Source organism: Chelonoidis abingdonii, chromosome 2 (assembly GCF_003597395.2).
Source record: "Chelonoidis abingdonii isolate Lonesome George chromosome 2, CheloAbing_2.0, whole genome shotgun sequence".
In the NCBI taxonomy this organism is placed as follows: domain Eukaryota; kingdom Metazoa; phylum Chordata; order Testudines; family Testudinidae; genus Chelonoidis; species Chelonoidis abingdonii.
In genome coordinates this window covers 156,194,123-156,208,197 of record NC_133770.1, presented here as the reverse complement: position 1 = coordinate 156,208,197, position 14,075 = coordinate 156,194,123, and the positions used below count along the sequence as shown (strand labels likewise).

Here is a 14,075-nt window from a genome sequence, read left to right as displayed (position 1 = left end):
CCAGGGTTTAATTTGTTCCAGTAGGCCCTGGTACAAAGCCCACTGAGGTCAATGCAAGTCTTTGCACTGAGCTCAGTGGGATGGGAATCGGGCCATAGTGTCATCAGGGAAGTACAGCAGAAGACAGCAGGACAACCATCTATGTGGCAGGCTCTAATCCATCCATCTCTCTTATGTGTTTAAGGAGCTAGTGTGTCCTCTTGGATCGAGCACTAGCCTGTGAGACAGAAGACTTTGCTTTCAGTCACACTCTGTCCTTGTGTGGCCCTGGGCAAGTTGTTTCCTCTCTCTGGATCACTGTTTCCTCATCAGTAAATTGGGGATAATGACACATCCCTTCCTTTTTAAAGCTTTATGAGATCTACAGATGAAAAGCACTACCCTTAGATGGTTCACTTTTTGCGGGGCAAGGACTATTTGTTATGTATTTGCACAATGGGGTCTCCTATGCACTACTCCAACACTACTACTACTAATAATAATTAATAATTAATAGCTATGGTTATTTCTGAGGTACCTACCACCATGGCAGAGGCAGAAGGAAATCAGAAAGGATACAAGAATCGGTGGCTTTTGATAGTTGAGACAGATTCCTTCTCCTCTTTGGATTTACCCACCCCATACCAGCCAAGTCTCCACAAGCATACGGAGATCTTTTATATCAACTGTGATTTCTTTTGTGAAATCGGTCCCCTCTTCTGTGTACCCAGTGGGAAAATGTTCCCATGTAAATGCCTTAACACTTACAAACCTCCTATAGTCAGAGAAAGTGCTGGCCCCTATGAAGGCCTTGCAATCTGAAGAAAGAAGACAGATAAGACAAGCAATCATCATCATCCCCAGTTTACAAGTGGTTTCTCCCTTTCCTAGGAGTTTTAACCATGCTCACACAGGAAGTCTGTGGCAGAACAGGACATTGAAGCCCACTCTGCTAAGTCCCAATCCAATGCCTTAATCACAAGGACAGCCTGTCTCTCTACATCAACCTCCCATCAGTACCTCTGCCAATGGGACTGAGTTTGGCCAGAATGTGATGTCACCAACTGATAAGTGCGTATTACAGGTCCCTGTACCAGAATCATATCTTCTGTGGATCCAGCACAGTGAGGGACCTGAAACGCACGCTTCCCCGTGAGTTATATTAACAAAGCCTAGCCCATGTGGAATCTTTCTCAGTGAGACAGGAGTAGTCCACAGAATGGACTAGGAGGTGCGAAGTCTGTAGAGAGCTTTGGGGTCGTCAGGTGAGTGGAGATACATAGACACAGCCACTACAGGAGAATATGATGGGCTTGTGCCTTCTTTAACATGGTACTATCCTATTCATGTCCCCCTCAGAGTATGTCTACACTGCTATCCGGAGTTGTGATTGCAGCCCATATAGACATACCGAAGCTAGCTTTAATCTATTGAGTCTGCGTATGTCTGCATATGCTGCAATCACGCTTCTGGTTGCAGTGAAGACATATTCTCAGTCTGGTTGCTGGCTCATATATTCCCACTCCTTTTCCCTCCCACCCCAAACCTGCAGTTTCCACCTCTGAGTCATTGTATAAATGCCAGCCACTGTGAGTGTTTTTTATAGCACCAAAATTATTACACCAGCTAACTTAGGTGCAACTTTAACTGAAGCACGAAACTGCCTCATCTATGCATTTAACTGTGAAATTTCCAGTGTCGTGAGTTACTAGGAAAATTTCTTAGTCTGGGAAGGCTTTTACATTTCTCAGCAGAGCTTAGGAAAAGGAGTGATGCCTCTGAACGCTGGGAAGAGGAGCAGGTCCATATAATGAACTGAAGAGTATAAAGGGATTTATTTTTTAAAGTCAAGAAGGCAAAAACCAGCCAACGGAATGGTCTAGTCAAACTTTCCTTCATGTGAAGTAAGTAGTTCTGCAGCAACTCTCTGAATAGACTAAAGGCTGGGAGTAAATTCTCAGGGTGGAGCTGGTCAGAAGACAGGAAGTATTTTCAGTGACAAATTTTTGGAAAGAAATTAAAAAAAAAAGTTCATTTAAAAAAAGAAAAATCCAAAAAAAGTTCTGGATTTTTTGATGCAAAATCAGACACAGACAATTTTTCTGTTTTTCCAAAAATGAAACATTTTTATAGCAAAAAAAAATGGATAATTTCAAAAGAAATGAAAATTTTCCTTAGGTAAAATGTAATTTTGGCAGTGATGGTTTGAATGAGAATGAAAAATTATGAGCAGCTCTTCCTCAGGGATGTCCTATATAGTGCCAGTCCTGCAGTCCTTATTCAGAACAAACTCCCAGAAACTTTTGGGTGCATCTATAATGGCTATTTTCCCCCCTCTTGCACAGTATGAGTGCCTTAGAATCTTTAATACATTTACCCCACCACACTCTGTGAGATCGGGCATTCCTAGGGCTTGTTTACACTTACTAAAGGATCGATGCTGCGGCAATCAATGCATTGGTGGTCGATTTAGCAGGTCTAGTGAAGTTTCCTCTTCCAATTGCTCTCCCATTGTCTCCTATACACCACGTGATCGAGAAGATTAAGGGGAGTCAACTGGAGAGTGTCTCCCATTAATGTCACGTAGTGTGGACCTCGCAGTAAATAGATGTAAGCTACACTATTCTGTGAAGGTTTATGTAACTATTCACATAAACTCAAACTGCGTAGTTTAGATCAACTTTTCCCTTTAATGTAAACAAGGGCCTATTTTACAGATAGAGAACTGAGGCACTCAGTTGCTTGGGATTACACAGGAAGTCTCTGACAGAGTAGGAGAATGAACTCAGGGTCCTAGGTTACTGCTCTAACTACTGGACACCATTCCTCTATTGTTAGGGAAGATACTACAAATGATTTGCAGCACCTCAGACATGACAGAACATGACCTTAGATCAGACATGTCACAAGGCAAATGTTAGGACAGAAATCCTAGCTCCACTAAAGGCAATGGCAAAACTCTCATTGACTTCAGTGAGGCAAGGATTTCACCCCAGGTAGGGCCACTGTATGACACATCAGCTGGGGAAAGGAGGAACTTTTCTACATTATCATGAAGGGAAAGTGAGGTCATTGGGTCCTGTGGGACTGTAGTAAATTTCCAGAAATACACATGAGAAAAGAACTGAAAAATATGGATGCAGATTCTAAACTTTCTGAGCCCCTTCCACAGAGTTCCTGGAGCATTTGGCCTCCAGGATTTTGGTTAGGGCCCATCTGTGTCAGGAACTTTTGTATTACACCCAAAGAATCAATCGTTTCTGATTGTAGGGTTAGGATGGAACCTGTGGCATAAAATAACCTCAAATCTTATAAATGCCACTGTGAAGCTGAGACAGGAAAAGAATCTGATCAATTGTCCTGAAAGCCAAAGACAACAAACCACAAGGATCGTGTTCACATGAGTGAAGTAAGGCAAATGGGTAGTAACTCCTATTGACTGTGCATGCACCTGAGCAGGACCAGCTGTTTCACCAGTGGCTCATGTATCCCTTGGCAGGAAAGCTCAGGGGACCTGCTTAGCGCTAGGGTTTACAAGCACCCCAGAACCCAACTTTAAGGAAAACGCTGGTCAGATTGTTTGGTGGTTAATGGTGACATATTTGCTCTGCATCCCTTTACAGGCTTCATTTCACACCGGGCATCTGGTAAGCCTATGCAAATCTAGTCAGGCCACTTACATCATATCAGGGTATGGGATTTTTGGCCATATAACAGAAGTAGTATTGAACAGAACTGGACTTTTCTGATTGGTGGTCAGTGGTAACATGTCTGTAATCCCCAGTAATTGCCTGGGCCTGCTTTCCAATTTTTTTTAATATGCACTACAAATTCCATATATATAAATGGAGTTTCATAGCAGCAATAAAGACAGCGCAGGTGGTGTAGTTCAGAGCAATAATTGTACTTCTTGAGTGGCTAGAATAACTCCACCTGGCTTTGTGCCTGATTATGTAACACTACCTGCAGAGGGTGCCATAGTTGCCCATATATACAATATATATCCACATATATTCTGTCTTATTCCAATGTAACTATAAATACAGAGCAAAACTCCATCTCCCGCCATAGCACTTAGACACTGTGGTCCTGAAAGGACACAAAACTCATCAACAGAGGCAGGCAAGCAAGCAATGGCAAAGCTCTCATGGGGAGTAGGATAGGAACTTACCAAGTGCAAAGAGTTTCTGCCTCAAAGCTGCCCTTCATCCCAACCACACACGTATCTGTGTATCTTTTCTGCTGAAAGATGATCTGCCAGGTGACTAATAATCTGTGATTTAATCAGGGTGAAATATCTTTCGAGGGTCTGTAGAGCAATTTGTTTCAGTGTTAATCACCCACTACTAGTTTTCAGCCATTATTCACTTGCCATAAAGTCGGTTTCCAGCAGGTTCACAAGGAAACACAAAACCCATTAAATATTGCCGGCACACCAGAGTACATTTTAAATTGTTGGGATACCTTATTAGTGCTACTTCAGGGAATGTAGCAGTTAGCAGTAGCCTTTATCTGAAGTGCATGGTCCCAATTAAAAGATTCTGAAAGCACTACCTATTTGCTAATAGTATAGAAGATTTAGGGGCAGATTCTGCCACACTTACATTGAGTAATACCTTCCTCCTCAAGTGGTCCAATTGAAATCAGTAAGGCGTAAAGGTGGAAGAATTAGTCTGTTTCACTTTTCTTCTTCCTTGCATTAATCCTATCAAATGGGGTCCACTCTAAGAGGCCATTTCAATGCCACACCCTCTTTCACACCACATGCTAACATGGCTTCCTTTATGACTTCTCACCATTTCTTCTTGGCTCGACCTTTCTGTCTTTTTTTCTTCTTCAGTCTTGATCTGCTGGACCCTCTTACCCACATAGTTGTCTAGGACTGCGGTTTACATGACCAAACCATCAGAGCCTGGATTCCCATGATGTTTTTTGTTTAAGGGTGTTACTTTGAGCATATCTCACATGGTCTTTCTTGCTTACACCAGCCACCCATCTCAACATTCACAGTTCTGTGGAGCAAACCGTTTGCACCTGTGTCTTCTTGTTGCCCCACTCTCAGCACTATACATTAAAACTGGAAGGGCCACCATTAAATAGACTTCCCCTTTTAATCATACTGATATCTTCCTGTCACATGATATACCACTTATCTCTTTCCATGTGAGCCAGGCATTTGTTATCGGTGCTCTAATCTCATTTTCCACTTCCTCATTTTCCTGGAATCTGGAACCCAGATACCTGAAGCCACGTTTTTGTTATTGCCTGAGCATTATACTTCAGTGTTCACATTGTTGAAATTACATACCATATTCTCTGGTTTTCCTCTGCTTATTTTGAGCCCGGGTTCCTCCAATACGGTCTACAAGGCCGTTTCACTGCATAGTCAAATTAAGTATTAACATGTGACACGAGGTTGCTTTCCTAGACCAATCACATATGCCAAAAGGAGCAGTTCAGAACCGTGACTCAATGAAGTGTGTCATGTCCTTGGCTTATTGTTAGTATGTAAGGTAAGCATCTGTTTTACAGGTGAGGAAGCTGCGGCATAGGAGTAAGTGATTTGCCCAAAGTCACAGAATCAGGACTAGAACCCATGTGTTTTTAATCCCACTCTCAGTTATAAACACCAGATCATACTTCTTCCAAGAGCTGAGACCAGAAGCTATGAGTTCTGACTCCCAAGTCCTTGCTTTTACCACTAGACCGCACTCCCTTCCACACCTGGGATTAGAATCCAGGGGTCTGGACACCCATGTCCTCTGTGTTCTAACTATTAGATACCTCTTCTTCCTGCAGCCTTAAAAAAATCTCATTACATACACTCATTATGTGCTAATTAGAAACTATTGTTAAACTTGCCTTCTGAAAAAGGTATCCGCTGAAAGTAATAGGTTTATGCTGACGGGTTGCAGGGTTTCGGAATGAAATTGTAACCTTCTCTCTGCTCATGTGATTGTGGTGTGGTTTTCCATTATATACAGTCATGGAAAATTAATCTAAATATTCGCTCTTTTCCTGGAACTAGCAGGTCGGTAGCCAAAAGCTCCACTGATCATCTGCTCATCAACTTACAGAGCTGCAACAGAACAGAGTGCTCATTACTCTCTCTTAACTCTCTCTCTTTCTCTCTTTCTCTATATACACACACTCTCTTTCTCTGGCATCGTTTTCTTGAATTCTTCCCTGCAGGATCAATATTCCTGAAGGGGGAAGGATAGCCAGCTCATAAAACACAGCAAGCCAGCCATCACTATACCAGGGACCATTCTAACCAGACAGAACTGAGTTCACTCCTTCAAGCTCTGTATGCACTGAACTCCCTTTAAAGCCAATGGAAGTCCTGCAGACAAAGGGCCTGTGGGATTGGGACTTGTGTCTCATTTAACAGGAGACCAGTGGAAGAAAGTTAAGAGACTATGCAGAGATGAAGAATGTGGTTTGTGACAAGGGCCTCCTGAGGAGATGGCACTGTTTAATGTATAGTTTACACCCTAAACAGGTTTAGACTGAAGGAAAGGGGAGTGGGAGTGACTGACTAAATTAGCTATCATGCAGTAACCTTAAGGTGCCGATTTGCATTACACCTCCTTTACATCACTCTGGTAGCATGAAAGGGCATGAAACATAAGCTAAAGTAGAAACCCTTGTGGCCTAGTGGCTAGAGCACTGTACTGGGACTCAGGAAATCCAGTTTCTCTTCCTAGCTCTGCTGCTGGGTGACCTTGTGCAACTCACTTCCTTGATCAGTACCTCAGTTTCCCCATCTGCAAAATGGGGATAATGATCATGACCTCCTTTGTAGAGCAAGCTGAAATCTACTGATGAAAAGCTCTTTTTAAGAGGTAGATATCATATTGAAAGAAGACCATCTACACAAGCTTTTGAACTACTTTAGTTAAATCAGTTTACGTTAGACTAGTGCAATTTCTTGGCCTAGGCAAGACCAAACTGAGGCCATCATTTACAAGTGCAAATTCACCATGCAAAAACATGGTCTTCTATGAACCAGTCTGCAGTAAGCCCTCTCCTAATCACTAACATCAGGCCAGGAGCTCTTCTCCCCAAGCATCAAACTTTATCTTCTTTCCCTGTGTATATGGGACCATTTCCTAAAACAGCAGCCACTTTCTTTAGTGTTTTTAGAACAGTGTAACTGGTTAACAGTCAAATGTGTGTGACTAGCAGAGGGGTCCCAAACTGGTTTATTGGCAAACATCTGAATCCATGAGCCATCTGTTAGAGAGCTTATTCCTTCACTCTCACCCTTCCCTGGTCCTTCTCGCATGAACAGAGAGCAACAATACCCGAAGTCTGAAGGTGCAAACAATTTGATGTTTATTGGGGTGAACTTCCAGCAAACTTAAATTCAAGTTCCTTTTCCTTATTTTCCGAATTCCAAGTTACTTCCTGTTAGCCCCTAATTTATATAGTAATATTTTCAGCTATACCTTAACCAATCATTCTACTAAAATTTACCTAACCAATATAACGTATTGTAACCTGATTAGCTAACCAATTATATCCCACCACCTTAATTAGTTTACACCTAGCAAATTTAATTATACAGCAGACAGAAACAATCACAGAACCAGACAGAGACCGTGCAAATAAACATATAAAACAATACAGAAGTGAGGATTTCACAACTTCATCTATACAGACATAAGGGTTCTCCAGCTCCGTCTATTGATAAGTGAGTTCTTGCCAGACAGGATGCAATCAAACTAAGTTTCCTTTTACATCGTCTAGGCTCTTCCCTTTCTCTGGAGGTGATAGATCTAATCACCTTCCTAACAGTCCCATATTGCCTTATTTTAATATGACTAGTTTGGAATGTGAGGACATGGCCATACATTTCCCAGTTTATTGCTGCTAAAGAACCAGGCCTCAGACTGTCACAGTAAGAGAAGGCCACTACACAGACAGTGATTTTTGATTCTTTCTTTTATACCTCTATAACTAGCTAAGTGATAAGTCTTAAAGTAGAGGCCTTTGCAGACAGGCCTGAATATCTATATCCTAACACCATCCACTTCCTCTTGTCATTATCTGAATCTTCCGCCAGCTTGTTCAGCCAGAGTTTAACAGAAGATGTTTAGTGGGGCTACAGCCCCAAAGCAGGTTCTCCCTCTTTATGGCCTTGGTGTTAATCCTAATTAAAAAGGTTCGTGATTTCTTGGGAAATTCAGCCCCATGGGAAAGGAATCGATTGAATTTAAACAGAGATTTACGTTTGGTATCCAGCAGCCACTGTTTCACACCATGTTTATGTAGGAGTCTAATTGTGCTGAATGCTCCCATTTCTTTCTATGCAGGAGCGGGTCACAGAGTCTAATAAACTACTGAGCTCCAAACAGCTTACTTCAGTCTTTTTTCCAGGGTTTCAACCACTGGTTAGAAGCAAATTTCCCCTCCCCCTTTGCTAAACACGCATTAGCCTGGAGGAAAGTACTCCTTTCTGTCCATATAAGACCCATCAGAACTCTTGGTCTGGACTAGACCTTGTTCTGCAGTGTCTCTATCACCCCTGTTAACTGCAGCCAGATGCAAAGAGGATGCAATTCATCCCCGTACAGAGGGCCAACACAAGGCCTAGGCATTGCTCAAATCCTAAAGATGGCTTAAGTGATGTGTAACCTTCATGCTGGCCCTTCAGGACAAAGGTGAATTGCACCCAAAGAGAGCAGAAGGAGAACAGCCCTGGCTGAGCGAGTTTTATAGTACATGATCCCTAACTCTTTCTTATTTTCCAAATGCAGATTTGTGCCTCTTTTCTCAGATGGTTCTATGGTCATGTGAGACCAAAGGCAGCTCCAAGCCCATCATGACTGGAGCAGTTTGATGCACTGTCATTTCCTATTAAATTTTCTTCCAAGACATCAAGGCCAACACACAATATTTTTGGTAGTGGAAAGCTTGAGCTTAAAATACTACCTCCTGTTCCAGAAGGGGTGACTGCCTGTTCATAAACATAAAGACAACTAAAACCCTTTTGACTTATTCCATAGTCACTCATTTTGTGCTTAAATACAGTAATGCTGCTGGACTCTGTCAACTCAGATTTTAGGGCCAGATCCCCAGCTGGTGTAAACTGACTTCCGTGGAGTTCAGACATCCAGCCCTAAAATGTCTCATCTCTTGCATAACACAAGTCATAGAATTTCACCCAGTAATTCGTGCGTCGAACCCATAATTCATGAATGAACTAGAGTGAATCTTCTAGGAAGACATCCAGCTTGATTCAAAACTTCCCAGTGATGAGGAATTTACTTTATCCCTTAATTACTCCAATAATTTATCACTGTCATTTTTAAAATGGCAACTAATTTACAGTTTGAATACTTCTGCCTTTGCCTTCCAGCCATTGGAGTTGGTTATGCTTTATGCTTAAAAATTCAACATCCCACATCAACCTGGAAGCTTTTTTTTTATATCATGTGGTGTTTCTCTAAGAGTAGCTGCATCCAGTAAGACAGTAGGAAGGAAGACTAGAACTTCATAGAAGTGACACCAGTACTGATGTGAAGATCAGCCAAATATGGCTACTGTGAAAGCAGTCAGGCCTCTCTCTCTCTCCTTCTCTTTCTTTCTCTCTCTCTCTCTCTCTCTCTCTCTCTCGGTCCAGATGATCCATTTCTCCCCAGTTCTACTGGCTCTGGTCAGTACCTGAGAAACGAGATTGATTCTCATGCTCGGATTTGGCTACATGGCAGCCTGCGATGTGCTGTTTCACTTTTCATAAGCAATGGCGTTTGCTCTTCTGCCCTTAGCCAATGTTTTCTTTTCATGCTAGCATTGGTAGGTTCCCAGCTGGGCTGAAGCTGCAAAATGTAGACCCAGATCTCAAGCACACCAGAGTTTGGCAGTGTGTGAATGAAGGGTTTTGGTTCAGACCCATCTCCCACTTGTAAAGCATTGTGTATTTACTATTTGTACTGTGGTAGCACCTAGGAACCCCAGTTAGGGACCAGAACCCCCTTGTGCTAGGCATTGTACATACACAACGAAAAGTCCTTGTACCATAGAGTTTACATTACATGGTCCTAAACCAAAGTGCTCTGGGGGCTGTCAAGGTGAAAGATGCTGTATACAAATACACTCCCACAACACATATCCTTGGACTAGCTTTTCAGCAAACTAATGTAACTAAGCTAGTTTCCTTGCAACCTTTTGCTTTTTCAGAATCCCATGAAAAGTCTGAGAACCCACATTATGTTAATGATTTAAAAGTATTGGTTTTACATCTGCCATTTATTATAGACAGGTGTCTTATGTCAACAAAAGCATCAATTGCAAAGCAGTAGAAGAAACTCCCTCCCCCTAGGTGTCTTGGTCTTAGGTTTGTTTGAACCAAGCAAGATAAAATAAGTACAAATCCAAACCATTACCTAGAATTTGAACTGAATCCAAACCAAACCTTTTCTGGGACATCAAAAGTTTAGTTAACTTTTTATCCTTTTTTCCTTCTTATTTTGCCAAAATTTTAGATGAATGCTGATCAGCTGTGGAGGAAACCTCTTACCCTGATCCATCCTCCCATCCATCTGTAATACACTAACCATCTTCCCATTGAGAATCACTTGTCACTGGGTTGGATACTGTGCTTATGACCTCCACTGGGATAAATTGATGTAGCTTCAATGGAAGCATGCCAGTTTATACCAGGGAGGAGCTTCAAGCTGACCCCTAATTTGAAGTGCACTTTTTACATGCTAGAAATGCAGGTAATTTGAACCTTATTTAGGGCCTGATCCAAGCCCATTGAGGTCAATGGAAATATTTTCCTTTGCTCCAAAGGCACTTTGGGTCATACTTTTAATATATCATTTATTGAATGCCCAAGGTGAATGGAATGCCATGGAAAATGTTCTCCAGGTTCTTATAAATAACACTTAGTACAAGGCCCTGTATTCTATAATGAGAGCCATATGGAGGGGGTTTCAGTGCAGGGATATTTTATCTTGAAATAAAACAGTTGTAACAGTTGCCTGCTGACCAGAAGACATGGAGGTAGCCATATGATGACTGTACTTTCTGCACAGGCGTTGTTTCTAGGCATTACAGAGCACCCTCAGCCCAGAGATTGAACTCTCTTTGAAAGGCTGGCTCACAAATCCTAGAAGCTAGTTTCCTAAAACTGTCTCCAGATGCCATGATGTGATTTCAAAGTGCAGTGCCGCCAGTTCAAATCAGTGAACCAGGCACGTTTCGAACATTCAGAGTCCGATCATGTGCCAGGAGCCAGGCTAGCCCGTGAACAGATTTAGGGGCCTGAAGCAAGGAAACTCCATGAATCCAAAAACTCAATGATCCTTCCTTCCCTAAGGCTACGTCTACACTACCCGCCGTATCGGCGGGTTACAATCGATTGCTCGGGGATCGATATATTGCGTCTCATCTAGACGCGATATATTGATCCCTGAGCGCGCTTATATTGATTCCGGAACTCCACCAACCCCAACGGAGTTCCGGAATCGACAGGGGGAGCTGCGGACATCGATCCCGCGCAGTGAGGACAGGTGAGTAATCCGATCTTAGATATTCAACTTCAGCTACGTTATTCACGTAGCTGAAGTTGCATATCTAAGATCGATTTTTCCCCATAGTGTAGACCAGCCCCTAGACTGCAGAGTCGTGGCCTATGCAATAATAGCATCTCCTCTGGTTATGCTTTCTGGCCAGCATAGCCACCCACCTACTCTAGTCCGCGCCCAGTATCCCCACTTCAGTGCCTCTGTGAAGAGGAACTCTGTTGAGCATCATCTGCAAAGGCTCCCAGTCTTGTGACCCCCCTCCCTATGCAGCAGAGCTGCACTGGATTTGCTGCAGGCGAGGCTCTCTACTGCTGCAGAGCAGGTGGCAAGATTTCTTCTTACAGGTCTGGTGCCAAGCAAAATGCCAATTGGCCACCCTAGGGTCTGAAGACACTGTGCTGCTTTTGGATCCACTGAATCTTGACTGTACTGCCCCCATGCATCGCTCCCAGAGATGTTTGTGGAAGTTCCACTCATGGACTGAGTTCAAATCAAGCAACAGAGCTCCAAAGTGTGGATCCAGGGGAAGAGTTTTTTGCCCATACAATTTAGCCTAGGATTCCCTCAACCTTCCCAATGTGCGTACCTAGCTTTTAATATTAGCTACATTCTAGTCAATGACCTGTTTCCAGAAATGAGCAATTAGGGTTGCATCTATTTAACACCTGCCTATGTTCATTTCATGACCCGTAGATCCAACAACTTTTTGTGCTTCCTTTTGAAATCAGAAATCAAATCATAGTTCTATAGCCTCTTTCTTTCTTTCTTTCTTTCTTCCTTTCTTTCTTTCTTTCTTTCTTTCTTCCAACAGAGTAATGGGGAATATTGTTTATGAAAACCTGGTAAAATAGTATTAAGGTCAAACCTTTTTAATATCTCTTTAAAAACTGGGGAATACAGAAGCCAGTCCCACTACATTATGATCTTAAGAAGTTGATGTTTTTCCAGGTGGTTATTTCCAGGTTGATATAAAACCAGGGCAAACAGAGACACACATTTCATCTCTACTTAAGAAAAATGTATTTTATCTTTATCTTGCTCTTCAACCTTATCAGGTTATTACCACGGAAAGCACATAACTTTACATGCTTTTAGGCTACTTCCCTTTTCCAAATTAACTTTCTATTTGTGCAGCTCCATGAACATCACCTAAAACAGCTGGAATAATAGATAGCAAGGCAGATACTAAAAAAGGTGACAACCCAAGTGTAAATGCTCAGTTATTATGGTGATGGGAGCCAATACATTAAGATAGATGGAGGGGAGAGAAAAATACTACAGCATTACATAGCAATGGCCCAAACCATGCTGTGCTGAATGTAGCATTTAAAGTTAATATTACAGAAGGCCCCATACAGATCCACACAGATGGACACGTGTCTATGCAGAGCCCCACCAAATGAGATACCACATGGGTGTGAGTCTGACTACGCAGTTCAGAGTGCAGGATCAGGACCGCAGAGTGTAGCAGTCATAGTAAGGGTGTGGCAGAAGATGCTACTATTATTGTTTTTATTACAGGGGTGCCTGGAAGGCCCAGCAAACACTTCAGGTCCCATTGTGCCAGGTGCTGTATACACACAGAATAAATGGCAGCCGCTGCCCCCAGGCGCTTAGAGTCCCAATGGACCAGGCAGATAAAGCTCAGGAGGTTCAACAGACATATCAAGTGATGTGTCCAAGGTTGCACAGAGCTTTGAGACCCTTGGACCAAGGTGCTGCAGAAGTACCAAATGTGGTGCCATTATTTGGATGGAGCATTCACTGTTTTTCTGCAGTCATGCTTTCCAGCCCTATCAAGGGTGAACAAATGCTCTTTAATTAAAGGAGAGAGATTGTCACCGAACGTGGAGACATCAACAACCCACTGAGCCTCCATAGAGTCCGGTTTGATTCTCAGCTGCGTCCACACAGACCTTTACACACACACGTGCTAGCAGCCATGCACTATTAACACCACCATAAGTGACAAACAAAAGTCTTGGCCAAGCAAATCCTCCCTGCATGTAACTTCTCTGCATTCTGCAAGCTGAGGGCTTGCAGGGTGAGGCAGCTGTCTCTCAAGATGAGACTTCCTAGCTTTCTTTGGGAGCATCTGAGTGCTTTGCTATTCTGGTGCAGTGCTGGCTGGTTCAATGCCAAAGCACTTAGCAGAAAAAGGGGAAGGAGCAGGAATGCTACAAGCAGAGGAATTCAGACTGCCCTGTGCCTGAAAGCAATGCTGTCTAGAAAAACAATGAAACACTAGAGTGAATTATCATCTCAATTTTTGCTGACCTGACTGAATTTCTGACCTTAATATGTATCCCTATTACTTCAGTTGTCTCTTCTAAGGCTCAGCTGTGATTCTGTCCCCTGAAGCATTGCAGCTGCAGAAAGGGAAATAAAACATAGCCGAGTAGTTGACAAGAGCAACCCTTTAACTCAAGGCTTGTTATCTAGATTCATGAATTATGCCAGTCTAACTACTGTCTCCCTGCTAGAAGCGCAGATGGAATTTTCTCGTCTTATATTCAAAGCCATGTTGCTGAGGTACTTATAAGCTTTTCCTGGTATGAT

General features: G+C 42.7%; 1 protein-coding gene across 2 annotated transcripts in view; it reads left to right on the top strand.

Annotated features, from left to right (window-relative positions):
* Positions 1–14,075, top strand: part of ANTXR1 (ANTXR cell adhesion molecule 1) — a 207,221-nt gene that overhangs the window by 170,094 nt on the left and 23,052 nt on the right. The window contains exon 18 of one of the 2 annotated variants that reach the window (XM_032786634.2): positions 11,861–12,280. The exons of the other annotated variant lie outside the window; for it this stretch is intronic. Within the exon in view, the coding sequence (XP_032642525.1) occupies positions 11,861–12,073 (213 nt within the window). The 3' untranslated portion in view covers positions 12,074–12,280. Of the gene's footprint in view, positions 1–11,860; positions 12,281–14,075 lie in introns of those variants that run through there. 2 annotated transcript variants of the gene reach the window in all.